Raw genomic sequence first — 15,965 nt, 5'->3', positions numbered from 1 at the left:
GGAAAATGAAGCCGGTTTGCTTCTATGCTGATGTTTTGGAACTGGAACTGTCCATTACACATTGTATTTTAAAAACTGCTTTAATACTTAGTATATAGCAGGGATATTTCTGTGTCAGTGAATATACATATGTACATCATTTGATGGCCACATGGTATTTAAATAGTTCTCTGAAAAGTTTTTTTTACAAATTTCTATTTATAAAAATATGTTTATTATAAATATTCAAATATATCTGTTATAATAAATGAGCATGGCTGTGTTCCAGTAAAACTTTTTTTTTATTTTTTATTTTAGTGTATTATGGGGGTACAAGTGTTAAGATTACGTATATTGCCCATACTCCCCTCCCCTCTCGAGTCAGAGCCTCAAGCGTGACCATCCCCCAAATGTTGCATATCTCACTCATTGTGTTTGTATATACCTATCCCCTCCTCTCCCCTCCCAGCCACCCAACACCTGATAAATGTTATTCCTATATGTCCACTGAAGTATTGATCTGTTAATACCAATTTGCTGGTGAGTACATGTGGTGCTTGTTTTTCCATTCTTGAGATACTTCACTTAGTAGAATGGGTTCCAGCTCTATCTAGGAAAATATAAGAGGTGCTGTATCATCATTGTTTCTTAAAGCTGAATAGTACTTCATGGTATACATATACCACATTTTATTAATCCACTCATAAATTGATGGGCACTTGGGTTGTTTTCACAACTTTGCAATTGTGAATTGTGTTGCTATAAACATTCGAGTGCAGGTGTCTCTTTCATAGTGACTTTTGATCTTTTGGTTAGATGCCCAATAGTGGAATTGCTGGATCAAATGGTAGATCTACTTGTATCGCTTTAAGGTATCTCCATATTGCTTTCCACGGAGGTTGAACTAGTTTGCAGTCCTACCAGCAGTGTAGAAGTGTTCCTATCTCTCCGCATCCACGCCAACATTTATTGTTTGGGGACTTTTTCAAACTCCTGACCTCGAGCAATCCGCCTGCCTCGGCCTCCCAGAGTGCTAGGATTACAGGCCTGAGCCACCGCCCCCAGCCAGTTTGGGGACTTTTTGATAAAGGTCATTGTCACTGGAGTTAAGTGATATCTCATTGTGGTTTTGATTTGCATTTCCCTGATGATTAGAGATGTTGAGCATTTTTCATATGTTTGTTGGCCATTATTCTGTCTTCTTTTGAGAATTTTCTGTTCATGTTCTTTGCCCATTTTTTGATAGGGTTGTTTGATTTTTTCTTGCTGATTTTCCTGAGTTCTAAATAGATTCTAGTTATCAACCCTTTATCGGATGTGTATCTTGTGAAAATTTTCTCCCATTCTGTGGGTTGTCTGTTTGTTCTCTTGATAGTTTCTTTGGCTGTGCAGAAGCTTTTTAATTTGATCAAGTCCCATTTGTTTATTTTTGTTGCTGCTGTGATTGCCTTTGGGGTCTTCTTCATAAATTCTTTGTCTAGCCCAATGTCTAGAAGAGTATTTCCAACGTTTTCCTCTAGAATTCTAATAGTTTCACACCTAAGGTTCAAGTCTGTTACCCAGCGTGAGTTGAGTTTTGTGAGAGGTGAAAGATGTGGGTCTTGTTTCAGTCTTGTAGATGTGGCTATCCAGTTTTCCCAGTACCATTTATTGAATAAGGATTCTTTTCCCCAGTGTATGTTTTATTTGCTTTGTCAAAGATTAGTTGGCTATATGAGGATGGTTTTATATCTGGGTTCTCTGTTCTGTTCCACTGGTCAGTATCCCTGTTCTTGTGCCAATCCTAAGCTGTTTTAATTACTATAGCCTTGTAGTATAGTTTGAAGTCTGGTAAATTGATACCTCCTATTTTGTTTTTATTGCTTAGGATTGATTTTGCTATATGGGGTCTTCTCTGGTTCTATACAAAGCGTAAAATTATTTTTTTATATCTGTGAAAAATGATGGTGGCATTTTGATAGGGATTGTGTTGACTCTGTAGGTAACTTTGGGTAGTATAGACATTTTGACAATGTTGGTTCTGCCGACCCATGAGCATGGTATATTCTTCCATCTGTTTATATCCTCTGCTGTTTCCTTTTTAAGTGTTTCATAGTTCTCCCTGCCAGTAAAACTTTTATTTTCGAAGATAGGTAGCCATCCATCTGTAATTTGCCAGTTTATCGTGTATATGCATATTCCAACACATTGCTTTATTTTGAACAAAAATGAGGTTATACTATGCATACTGGTTTTCAACTTATTTATTTTCACTTAATAACTATGGATATATTTCCATGTTATACATATAGGTCTATCTCATCCTTTTTAATGACCTAATGTTGTTTCATAAATATGCCTTTCTTTCACTTACTCTATAATGGTAAATAATTTGGTGCTACCCTTTTTTGTGTGTTTTCAGTGCTACAATATGTGTATGCAATATAGATGTATACATTTCATGTTTGTGTGTTTCAGAAGGGTAGATTTCCTAATAGTGGATTTGTGGGGTAAGATATGTACATATTGAATTTATTAGACATTTGTCAGATTGTTCTCCAGAATGGTTCTATCAATTTACATTCTTACTACTACTTTCCCACCAGTGGAAAAGTGCTAGTTTATTCATACTTTTCCAATTCTATTTAATTTTAAATGACATCTAATTGTTTGATTTTGCATTTATTTTCTTTCAGGGGAGGTTAAAACGTTTTTCTTATGTTTGTTGGATATTTGTATTTTTTGTATGTATGAGAACGAATTATTTGGGTCCTTCAGTAATTTTTCTACTGGGGTATATGTTTATTATTTGACCGATTCTTATAAAGACATTACTGCTGTCTGTCATATGTTTCAAATGTTTTTCTTCTGGTTTTTCAGTTGTCTAATAACTTAGTATGTTATTTTAAAAATTTATGTAGTAAAGTGTCTGTCATTTTTAATGGTTTAGTTTTATGCTTAAATTTTTTTTTCCAGAACTTACATTCTAATATATTATGGTTTTACTTGTTTTTTGTTTATTTGTTTTACATTTATATCTGTAATACAGTTGGGATTTCTGGTCTAAGCAGTAAGAGATGCAGGTTATTTTTTCCAAACAAGTTAGCCAGTTATTGTAGTTTCATTATTTGAATATCTTCTTTTGCTCCATTAATTTGAAATGGCAGTACAATTTACAATAAGATTAGAATTTTACAATTACTTAAATCTTAAGCCATCTATAGAAACCATTTACCCACAGCCTTTCATTGTTGTACAAAAAAGCTAGTCAATATAAAATATTTATTGAATGGACCTCTCTTGCTGTTTTTCCCAGTTGGTAAAATAACCATAGCTAATGTTTTTTTAAAAATGCTAGTCTATAATGAATTTTTACTATTTCAAAGGCTATAGACAGATTAAGTCAACTTTATAGATAACTATCTATAAATTTTGGACAGTAGCTTGTGCTTTCTCTTTAATCTGTAATCATTTTTAACTGCCTTATGTATTTTTTCCACATTCTTAGTCCTCTCTGATGTAATTTTGTTTTCTTCCTATGTTTTCTTCTTATTCTCTCTTTTGGATTTTGTGGTTTGTCTAGAACAATGCATCAGGGATACTTGCTCTAAGGCTCACATGGACTGCTCTGGAATACCTTGCAGTTGATGCATGGTTTCCTATACCTGGTGCTGAATACCCAGCAACCAGTCTTTAACCACCTTAGCCTTTCCTTTTCAAAGACTGACCCTACATTCTTTTAAGGGTTTTGGTTTTCCTATCTGTCAGTGTAGCTAAACACTTAAAAAAAAATAGACTCCGCAAACATTTTAGGGGAAAAATTTAATGTTAATATTTAAATGTTCTTCTGCAAATAAGAAATAATTAAAAAACAGTTGCTTTTCCACGCAAATCTACCAAAAATTTCCTTTAGTAAAATGACTGAGGTTAAAATTTCTTTCTTTAATCAATTTTTTAAATGTATAAACTGTTATAGAAGTAATGAATGGAAATAGTGTTATAAACATTTTCAAAAAGGAAGCTATTATAGAGTATGTATTATATTAATAGTTAAAACCAGTTTAAAAAAATTTTTAAACCAAGGACTTCTGGGAAGATGGAGATCCATCTCTTTCCCATTTCTGTGTTATCTCAACAACAGAATGGAGGGGATAGAGGAAATAATCCGTGAATTGGAAATATAAGAATGTAATTATCCAATCCAAACAACAGGCAGAAAAATAAACAAAAAATTCAAAAAAAAAAAAAAGAATTGAGCTTCAGGAACTTGTGGGACTGTAACAAAAGATCTAATGTTTATGTCATCAGAGTTTCAGAAGGAGAAGAGAATGAGGCCAGAGCTGGAAAAGTACTTGAAGAAATACTGGCTGTGAATTTCCCATATTTGGCAAAAGACATAGACCTCAGATTCATTCAAGAAACTGAATGAACTCCAAGTAGGATAAACTCATGCCAAGATACATCACAATTAAAATTTGAAGGAAAAAAAAATGGCATCTTACCTGTAGGAGGAAAACAACTTTTGGAATTTGTCTTTACATGTAAAATTTATATATTTACATATATAGAATGCTCTGTAATCTCATTTACATAACACTCTAACAGCAGTGGAATATACATGTTTTTCAAGCGTCCATGCCATATTCACCAAAATAGATGATATTTTGGGTCATAAAACAAACCACAATAAACTTAAAAGAACTTAAAATCATACAGAGTCTGTTCTCTGACCACAGTAGAATCAAACTAGAAATTAATAATATTAGGAAAATCTACAATAGTTGGAAACTGGACAACATACTTCCAAATAATCAATGAGTCAAAGAGGAAGTTTTAAGAAATAAATACATTGAACTGAATAAAAATGAAAATGTAACATAAAGATGAAAATGCAGCTGGGCGTGGTGGCTCACGCCTGTAATCCTAGCACTGTGGGAGGCCAAGGCAGGCGGATCATTTGAGCTCAGGAGTTTGAGACCAGCCTGAGCAAGAGCGAGACCCCGTCTCTATTAAAAATAGAAAGAAATTAATTGGCCAACTAACAACATATGGAAAAAAATTAGCCAGGCATGGTGGCGCATGCCTGTAGTCCCAGCTACTCGGAAGGCTGAGGCAGAATGATTGCTTGAGCCCAGGAGTTTGAGGTTGCTGTGAGCTAGGCTGACACCATGGCATTCTAGCCCAGGCAACAGAGTGAGACTCTGTCTCAGAAAAAAAAAAAGAAATAAAACTACAGATCAATATCCTTCCTGAATATAGATGCAGAAATTCTTAAGAAAATATTAGCAAACAGATTTCAGCAACATATAAAAAGAACTAAACACTAAGTGGTGTTTATTCCAGAAATGCAAGGCCGGTTCAATATTGGAAAATCAATCATTGTAATACTGTACACCAAATTAACAGACTAATAAGAAGGAAATGGTGTTATTGTAAAAAGGCAACGCAGGGATCCTTGTGGTGATGGAAATATTCTATATCTTGACTATCAGTGTAAACATTCTGGTTTTGCTATCATATATATTAATAGCTTTTCAAGATGTTACCATTGGGGAGAAGACTGGGTAAAACATTAGAATCCCTGTAGTTATTATTTCTGAAAACTCTTTGTGTATCTACAGTTATCTCAAAACAAAAAGTTAAGTTAGCAATTAAGGGAAAAAACCCTAAACCAAACTTGTAAAATGAGTAGTTCTTGGATTCAGATATATTAAAGGAAAGACAATCTCAAAATTCCTATTAAATGATTTTGATGTGGGTATTTAAAACATAGCTTATTTATGGTGATTTTATATCATCTAGGCAAATCTGTTACCTTGCATTTCTTTTCTCCAGAAAAATTAGGTGTATTTTATGTACTGAGGCATTTAATTTATATTTAATGTTTGATGAGAACATATCTTGCTTGGTACACTCTTGAGATCTAAGTAGTGTGCCTTGCAATCTTAGGTAGGAAAGTAAGAAAATATTTTTTTTTTTTTTTTTGAGACAGAGTCTCGCTTTTGTTGCCCAGGCTAGAGTGAGTGCCGTGGCGTCAGCCTAGCTCACAGCAACCTCAAACTCCTGGGCTCGAGCGATCCTTCTGCCTCAGCCTCCCTGGTAGCTGGGACTACAGGCATGTGCCACCATGCCCGGCTAATTTTTTTTTTTATATATATATCAGTTGGCCAATTGATTTCTTTCTATTTATAGTAGAGACGGGGTCTCGCTCTTGCTCAGGCTGGTTTTGAACTCCTGACCTTGAGCAATCCACCCGCCTCGGCCTCCCAAGAGCTAGGATTACAGGCGTGAGCCACAGCGCCCGGCCAGAAAATATTTTTTGAGTGATGTAATTTATTCAGCATTCAGTGGGAGAAGGTAAGTATACTAAAAATGTAAAAGATTAAACAATGAATGTACATTATTAATCATTGAGTTGATGAGGTTTTTTTTTTGTTTTTTTTTTTTGAGACAGAGTCTCACTTTGTTGCCCAGGCTAGAGTGAGTGCCATGGCATCAGCCTAGCTCACAGCAACCTCAATCTCCTGGGCTCAAGCAATCCTCCTGCCTCAGCCTCCCGAGTAGCTGGGACTACAGGCATGTGCCACCATGCCCAGCTAAGTTTTTCTATATATTTTTAGTTGTCCAATTAATTTGTTTCTATTTTTAGTAGAGACGGTCTCGCTCTTGCTCAGGCTGGTTTCGAACTCCTGACCTTGAGCAATCCACCCACCTTGGCCTCCCAGAGTGCTAGGATTACAGGCATGAGCCACCACGCCCGGCCTGATGAGGTTTTTGAAAGCACTTTCACCCAACAATGTTTTCTTTGCTGTGATGTGCAGTTTGTATTCTTAGGAAGCATTCTTGTTTTACTGCCAGCTTCATAATAAATCTTTACACTAGGTAATTCACTCTGATAATCGAGAAGTAACTTCTAAATTTTCTTACTTGTACCGTTAAGCTGATGTCTAGTGGTGATAAAATAGCAATTTGAATTTGAAAAATATTAATGAGGAAAAGTTTTTGATTTGTATAATGTATATTATAAACCCTTATGTGTTTTATTTTCATTAGTCATTTTGTACTTTACAGTTTTATTTTCTTGTATGTACATTCATGTTTATCTTTATTTAGATCTGCCTTTCTACACAACAGATTTGCGGCTGCTAACAATAAGAGTGCAGACTAGAAAATAGTATTGAGGTGTAAATAAAAGATACAAGTTAAGACAGAGACATATGACATAAGTAGGGAGTCTGCAAGGGCATGTGTACTTGCTGTCCGTGCCAGTCCTATGACTGGTTACCCACAGATTTATTCTTTACCCTTTCTCTTTTCTCAAGGGATAGTGATTCCAGTAGGTGGCATTTTCCCAAATCAGCTGGCTTCTGCCTGCATTCAGCCTTTGGGAGGTATTGACAGGAGTTTGGAAAGTAGGAGGAAAGGAAAGTGTTTTTCTCCCTCTCTACACTCCTTTGCGGTGCCATTTTCTCTTGCAGGCCTTGATTCTTTTTTTCTACTGGGTGACCTTGGACTTGGGCTCTGGTAAATCATCACTGCTTTCTCCCTCTGATCTATAGTTTTAGGGATTATAGTGACTTCCTGCTGTGTGCCGCACAATCCCTGATTATGTTTAGCATAGTTAGAATCTTTTGTACTTAATATCTCTAGCATATTTAATGGCATTATAGCCTTCTTTTGATTTTTATGTACTATGAAATAATCAGGCTAGGTATAGTTTTGATAATATCTATGTTCTTATGTGCCTTTGTGATGACCTATTTTTTTTTTCTTAAACTGATTGATTTCTTCTCCCAGAATAGAGAAGTTTAAGCAGAAATAGAGCAACCTTAAAGGATTTTATTTCCTAAATCTGATCCTTCATGCCATTTTCAATGGACACGTGAATTAGACCTTTAGCAAAGGTTCGTTTCAAACATTTGGTGAGTGTCTGCTGCCTGATGAAGCACCAGGTTGGGTGAGCTAAGAGTAAATGGGTAGGGGGCCGGGTGTGGTGGCTCACGCCTGTAATCCTAGCACTCTGGGAGACCCAGGTGGGAGGATCGCCCAAAGCAGGAGTTCAAAACCAGCCTGAGCAAGAGTGAGACTCCATCTCTACTAAAAATAGAAAGGAAATAATTGGCCAACTAAAAATATAGAAAAAATTAGCCAGGCATGGTGGTGCATGCCTGTAGTCCCAGCTACTCAGGAGGCTGAGGCAGAAGGATTGCTTGAGCCCAGGAGTTTGAGGTTGCTGTGAGTTAGGCTGACGCCACGGCACTCTAGCCCGGGAAACAGAGTGAGACTCTGTCTCAAAAAAAATAAATAAAAAAAGAGTAAATGGATGGGATATGACATGGTCTCCATTTTCAAGTTGCTTTTAGAGGTTCTGAACAGAGCTGATGATGTGGAAGGGGTTCTTATTGCTAGCACCTTCAGTGGCAGGGCGTTATGGGAAAGTATTATGAATTCCCATATAATATAAGCATATAATTCCCATAAATATGTCCCATGACATGTGAACATAAAGTTGTATTGTGAATATAGAGAAAGGGGAATGTTTGGTGTATTTGAAAGGACTCCCAAGTTCAAGAAACTATTGTTTTGTTCTGGTTTTTCAACTAAGTGATTTGATATCATAGAGCAAGGTAGTTATGGTCTCTTAGTCTCCTGTTTTATAATATTTTATTAAAACAATTGATTTCAGAAAATTTAAAAGGAGCTCTATATTTAATAATAATTTAGAAGATTGTTAAGTCATCATATAGTTGTTTCCTATCCATCTTCACTTTTTCTTTAATTGCTAATTGCTAATCCTAACTCTAATCAGTGATTAGACTGAACCTTTATAATTCATGTCACACCTCAGCTTGGTGTCAAGCCTCCTGGAGCTTTAGTTTCATTTTATGTTAATGTGTTATGTTAATAGTGTAACCCCATTATTCTATCTAGCCTTCTTTGGCCTTGGTTGCTACTTCAAATATTACAAAGGAGGTGATTGCCAGGGAAAAACAGATCCAAGAGATATCATTGAGTCTTATTGCTGAAGGTTTTTAAAAAATACATTAAAAATTCTCTATTTACCAAATACTGTTGCAACTGAAAGGTCTTTTTTTTTTTTTTTTTTTTTTTTGAGACAGAGTCTCGCTTTGTTGTCCAGGCTAGAGTGAGTGCCATGGCGTCAGCCTAGCTCACAGCAACCTCAAACTCCTGGGCTTGAGTGATCCTTCTGCCTCAGCCTCCCGAGTAGCTGGGACTACAGGCATACGCCACCATGCCCGGCTAATTTTTTTTTTTTATATATATATATCAGTTGGCCAATTAATTTCTTTCTATTTATAGTAGAGACGGGGTCTCGCTCTTGCTCAGGCTGGTTTTGAACTCCTGACCTTGAGCAATCCGCCCGCCTCGGCCTCCCAAGAGCTAGGATTACAGGCGTGAGCCACAGCGCCCGGCCCTGAAAGGTCTTAATAAAGAAATGTCTCCTCTCCCCAATCTTTTATTTATTTATCAACTCTACAGAAAAGTTTAAAATATTGTATGGGAAACATCATATATTCTTCATCTAGACTCACCATTTGCTAACATTTTTTCTTACATCTGCTTTATCTTTCTTTCTCTCTATATACAAATATCTTTGCTTATTTCTTTTTGGTACCATTTGGAAAGTCTTATTCTTCCATGACTAGACTTCCTCCAAATAGTTTTCCTCTCGTTATATATTAATTTATATTTTTGATAAGCATTATTCTGATCACCCTCTTCTACCACCTACCACCACTACTCTACTGCTTTATTCTTTTTTTACTATTTTTAATTCTATTTTTTAGTAGAGATGGGGTCTCGCTCTTGCTCAGGCTGGTCTTGAACTCTTGAGCTCAAATGATCAGCCCACCTTGGTCTCCCAGAGTGCTAGGATTACAGGTGTGAGCCATCACACCTGGCCTCTACTACTTTATTCTGATATCTTTTTTTCCCTTTTAAAAAACTGAGCAAATTATCTGTAACATAAAATTTGTCATTAAACCATCTTAGGTGTACAGTTCATCAGTATTAATTACATTCATAGTGTTATGCAACCATCACTACTGTCTCTTTCCAAAACTTTCACCACTCTAAATAAGAAACTTTGTAACCATCAAGCAATGAATCTTTATTCCCTCCTTCACCTGGCCCTTGGTAACCTCTAATCTACTTTCTGTCTTTATAAATTTGCCTATTCTAGATATTCCATATAAATGGAATTGTACAATATTTGACCTTTGGTGTCTGGCTTATTTCACATAGCATAATGTCTTCAAAGTTCATATCATAGCATGTATCAGAACATCATTCCTTTTTGTAGCTGAATAATATTTCATTGAATACCCCCCACTTTTGTTTATTCATTTATCTGTTGATGGACACTAGGTTGTTTCCACCTACCAGCTAGTGTGAATAAAGCTGAAATGAACGTTGGTTTGTAAGTATCCCTTAGAGTCCATGCTTTTGATTTTGTTTTTTGGTATATACCTAGGAGTGGAATTCCTTGGTCATATGGTAATTCTATGTTTAACTTTTTGAGGAACTGCCAGACTTTTCCATAGCAGCTTCACCATTTTATATTCCCACCAGTAATGTATGAAGGTTTCAATTTCTCTACATCCTCTCCAACACTTACTTTCCATTTCTTTTAGTATAGCTATCCTAGTAGGTATGAAGTGATATGTCGTTGAAATTTTGCTTTGTAGTTCCCTAATGACTAGTGATGTTGCACATCTTTTCATGTACTTATCAGTCATTTGCATATCTTTCGAGAAATGTCTATTTAAGTCTTTTGCCTGTTTTAAAAATTGGTTTATCTTTTTGTTCATGAGTTGTGAAAGATTTTTATATATTCTGGAGAGTAGATCTTTATCAGATAAATGATTTGCAAATATTTTCTCTCATTCTGTAGGTTATCTTTTTACTTTCTTGATAATGTCCTTTGATGCACAAAAGTTTAAAATTTTGATGGAGTCCAATTTGTCTATTTTTTTTTCTTGTGTTGCTTGTGCTTTTTTGATACTTTAGTAACAGAACCATTAGCAAATTTATCAGTTGTTAGGTGATATTTTTTCCCTGGTAATCCCACATTAGGGCTTGGACTGCTTTTTTGGTCCAGGATCAACAAAAAATAACAATATTAGTTGCCACTAACTATGTACCTGGTATAGGCTAGGTGACTTTCAGAAGTCTGAGAAAAGAGAATTCTAAGGCAGAAAAGGCTCATACTTTTATTCTTGCTAGGTAAATTCTACTAAAACCTCATAACTTTCCAAAGACGTTAGAAGATACAGTCTTCTCTGTCATTTTTCTGGAAGAAATTTAAGTCAGAACTACCATTTGTGTGCCTACTGCACTGAATAGGTTCCTGACATTTGTCCTGGACCCTAGGCATTTCATTGACTCTCTTACTTAGCTAGTAAGAGTTTCTGCATTTCATTGACTCTCTTACTTAGCTAGCTTTTTACTTTACCTGCCTAGTCCACAGTATTCTTTACAAACTTCTTAAGAAACCCAAGGTAAATGGGTTACTTACAGAGGGACTATCATTTTGAACCGGACTTTAAATCTATTATATTGTGCTAGAAAATGAGAATTTTCCCCACATCTACAACTCTGAAATTCCTTTTAGAAACTCTTTATGTGATTAAAATAATTAAAATAATAAAATTATTTGATTGAAATAATTAGACTTTTTCCTATTTGTGATATGAGTGCATTCTCTCTGGTATGTTTTCTCTTGGATAATCTAGTAATTTTTCACCTTTTCCCCTCAAACTATAAAAACACAAATATTAAGTAAGTGCTTTATTAATGTTTAATATGTTTTATTCTGATCTTTCCCCCTAGCGGATCTGAAAAGAACAATTGCTGTTCTTTTGGATGATATTTTGCAGCGCTTGGTGAAGCTGGAGAACAAAGTCGACTATATTGTTGTGAATGGCTCCGCAACCAATAGTACTAACGGTACTAGTGGGAATTTGGTACCAGTAACCACAAATAAAAGAATAAATGCATCAGGCAGCATTAGATAGCAGTCGAAGATCACCTTGTGCTGCTACATCCACTATGGACTGTATCCTCTGGCAGAGAAGCTTTTTAATCACTGGCAGGACAGCTTTTCAATAAAAGCTCTACACATTTTCAAGGAGTATGCTGGATCCATAGAACTCTAATTCTGTATATAAAATTTTAAAAGTAATTAGTTTGCTTTCAGGCAAATCTCTTCAATGCTGTACTGTATCCTTAAAGGGAATTTAGTAACATGGTTGATGTAGTAAGCAGGTAGGTGATTTTTGTATAAATCTTTTGTGTTTGAGGTCACGCTGAAACAAAAACACTAAAAGACATGGATTCATTTCTATAAAATATTTATTTAAGTATATAACATGTTTTTCAGATAAGTGAAGAATATTGTTATTAATTAATCATTCTGTTATATGTCCTCAGTAGATATAAGTGTTAGACAAAGGCTATTAGAAAATGTGCTTACTTCTAGTACTATATTTTGTTATTCAGATTATGAGCAGAGAAAGGAAATATAATGTTGAAAATAATGTTTTGCAACCATGACCCAAAGAATGTGTTCATTTGCACTATCCTTCAAAATAACTGAAGGTTTAATTATTGTATATTTTTAAAAATTACATTTGTAAGAGTATAATCTTTCTGAAATGGGTAGCAGCCACTGTCCATAACCTATTCTAAATATTGGGGCAGTTTATTAACAACATTAAAATAGTAGTAAACTGTAATCTCATACTTAAAATTTTCTTATATTCTGAAGAGTAAAAGATATTTTTATGATGAGATTAAAAATAACTAGATGAAATTAAAAATAACTAAAGTATTCAGGATTTTTCACATACATGAATGTTAAAAGTTTAACCCCTTGAGTATCTGTGCTGTCAAGAAAGCACATTATTTCCATACTTGGGTAATTTTTGCTTTTATTATGTTGGTAAGGGAGAAAGGGACTGAGGTATTTGGGAGATTGGGACTCTAGAGAAGATTTTAGCCAGATGTATATAATAAAGGTACTTGTGCTACAATAAATTGCTTGGAAAATGTTAACATTATATTATATAAGAGTATCCTGCTTTATGAATTTTGGATTTGTATAACAGATACATTAATCATTTTATATAATGACCGCTTAAAATAATTAAGAACATTTAAAATATAAATTATGAAGATGACTATCTTTTCAAGAAAAAAGCTACTGTATATAAGAAATTCTAATCTTGGGTAATTCTAGTATGGAATAAAGTACACCTTTATTTAAATTTCCCTTGTAGCAAATCTAATTGCCATATGGTGCCCTATATTTCATAGTATTTATTCTCTATGATAACTCCTTAAGAGCAGCTAGCATCTAGATTCAGACTATGTGGAATTTAGTTTTGGATATTGTGGTGTTCGTTATTACAGTATGCTACCACATGTAACAATAATTGTAATATTTTATTAAAATAAGTATGTGAAAATATTGTTTCATGAAAGATAGATTTCCAAACTCTGTTCTCTGTATTCTGCCTTTATGTGAAGAAATTAATTATATACCATTGCCAAGTGAAGCTTGGAATAATTGTTCAGTCTCTTTTATTAGATGTGGACATTTTTGTTTTTTGTTTTCAGGGATGAAATAAAATATATTATTTGTACTTACAAAGTGTTTTTATTTAACAGCAATTGTGCATTTAATAAATGATAAATGATTGAAAGGAATCTTAAAATAATTTTGGGTTTTGATCATTTTAGGCTGACACAGGCATGTAAGCACTACCATAATCAAGATAAATAGAATATTTCCATCATCCTAGAAAATTCTCTTGTTTTCCCTTGTAGTGTGTCCCTTTCTTCTGGCCCTGGCATGCACTGATCTAAATTTTTTCTCTAAAGCTTTGCCCTTTCCAGAATGTCCCATAAATGGAATCATACATTATGTAGTTTTTGTGTCTGGCTTTTTCACTTAGCATAATGCTTTTAGGATTGTAGCATGTTAAAGTATCGAGGTGCAGCACCAGTGGAGGGGCTAGCCTTAGATAATCTGAAGTATGTTTTTCACTAATCTTTCTTGGTTCTGTCTATAGGATAGAGGAGTAAGGTAGGATCTCTGGCTTTTCTAGGGACAAGGTTACCCTACTTTGGTGCTGTCTCCAGCAATTGCTCCACCTGGGAAGAAGGATAAGGAAGGGCACTCCATTTTGGTGTCGCCCCAGTCTTAATCCTATCCGGAGCAACTGCTACACCTGGGGAAGGAAGGCATGCATTCTCAATCTGGGAATTCCCCAGCCCAGGCGTGAGAGAATTTAGAAGGCGACCTAGAGTAACCTAAGGGTAATTATTATGCCATTAGCTTGAATCTGCATTGCCATTCATCCCCCAAGGTGGGCTTTCAGAGAGGGAGTTCTATATGCAGATGCTATTTTGAGGACACCTGTTGATCATTTGATAATATCCCACACCTCCTGAGAGCCCTCCCCCAGACTGAGCTAATAAGGAAACAATCTTAGAATTTGGAGACTGAAGGAGTCTTTCTGTCTCTCTGTCTCTACTTGCAGAGACAGATCCATTTTGTTCTACAATAAAGAGCTGGTTGTGTGAAACTGCTTCCTGCCTGAGGTTATTCTATCACATTGACCTTGCTGGTGATTTTTCCAAGCAAGGAGTCAGAGGACGAGGATAATAGTCTGGACTTGACACTGGTGTGTCTGGTCATTCTTTAGTCAAGAGCACACCAAGAACCTAGGGCAGACTCCCACTCTGACTCAGGGACAACTCCTTAGTGAGGATTTCCCTGGGCTATCTCCTTTTCTGTAGATCTGTCTAGATGGTGGGTGTGTTATCCTAAACCTCATTTGGTACAAGTATTTCTGTACAGGATTTATGAATTTGCAGAAGCCGGTCTCTTGTATCACCTACAGGGTACGACCAACAGCTCTGCACTCAGAGGTCCCATGTTTCTTTTCTAACCTAGCCCTGTATCGGACATTGTATGCAAGGCAATAGTCCATTTCACCTTGTCAATCTCACGGTTATAGTTATTGTTTATGCCATTTTCCACCTGATAATCTGTACCTTCTGTCTAAAACATCACCCCACTTAAGCAGGAAGTAGATCATTGACATCACCCCTCCTCTCATAGATATGGAAGGGTAAATTTGACAGTGGGGAATATGTAACAGAGAAAATGGCCTGCAAAAGGGTAAAAATGTTTTCTGTCCCTTCAAAACCCTGTCATCCTTTTTGAGGACTAAAACCTACATCCCTGCCTCAGGCCAGTGGTTGGGAGGGGCAGGGAAGTGTCCTTTGTTCTTTGTGCCACAGGAGATGGCTTGAGAGAATTGTCTGGGTAGGGGTCATGAGATTGTTTTAGCCAAAAATGGGATTATGGGATTAGTCATAACCTAAACTCTGTACTTCTGCTTAAAAGTGGCAACTTGGTATTTTGAGATGGGAGTATGCCAACCTTGTCATTTGCCAGCCAATTAATAAAATCCTCTTTCCTTCTCAAAAAAAAAAGTTTTAGCATGTTGTATCATGAATCAGTAGTTCATTTCTTTTTATTGCTGAATAGTAGTCCATTGTATAGATGTACCATAATTGGTTTATCCCTTCACCAGTTGATGGACATTTGGGCTGTTGTAGTTTCTGGTGATTATGAGTAAAGCTAATACAAACATTGGTATGTAGGCTTTTATGTTTATATGTTTTTTATTTCTCTTGAGTAAATACCCGGGAGTACTGGCATTGTTGGGCCATATGATGCATGCTTTTATGTCGTGCATGTTTAACTTTATAAGAAACCACCAAACTGTTTTCCATCTGTACCATTGTAGTAGTAGTCTGTACCATTTTGTAGTCCTAACAGCAATGTGTGATGAGTTCTTGGTCTGCATCTTCATCATTTGATATAGTTAATTTTTAAAAATTCAGTTATTCTAATTACTATGAGAAAAACATTTTATTCAAATAATCTGTCAATGGAAAAAAGCCAAACT

At 35.6% G+C, this 15,965-nt stretch overlaps 1 protein-coding gene across 1 annotated transcript in view; it reads left to right on the top strand.

Moving 5' to 3' along the window:
- The window catches only part of CCDC126 (coiled-coil domain containing 126), a 37,487-nt gene extending 23,622 nt beyond the window's left edge, over window positions 1–13,865 (top strand). The window contains exon 4 of the mRNA XM_012773319.2: window positions 11,812–13,865. Within this exon, the coding sequence (XP_012628773.1) occupies window positions 11,812–11,996 (185 nt within the window). The 3' untranslated portion in view covers window positions 11,997–13,865. The remainder of the gene's footprint in view (window positions 1–11,811) is intronic.
- Window positions 13,866–15,965: the final 2,100 nt, after the last annotated feature.

Source organism: Microcebus murinus, chromosome 9 (assembly GCF_040939455.1).
Source record: "Microcebus murinus isolate Inina chromosome 9, M.murinus_Inina_mat1.0, whole genome shotgun sequence".
Classification (NCBI taxonomy): domain Eukaryota; kingdom Metazoa; phylum Chordata; class Mammalia; order Primates; family Cheirogaleidae; genus Microcebus; species Microcebus murinus.
This window is presented reverse-complemented; position numbering and strand designations above follow the sequence as displayed.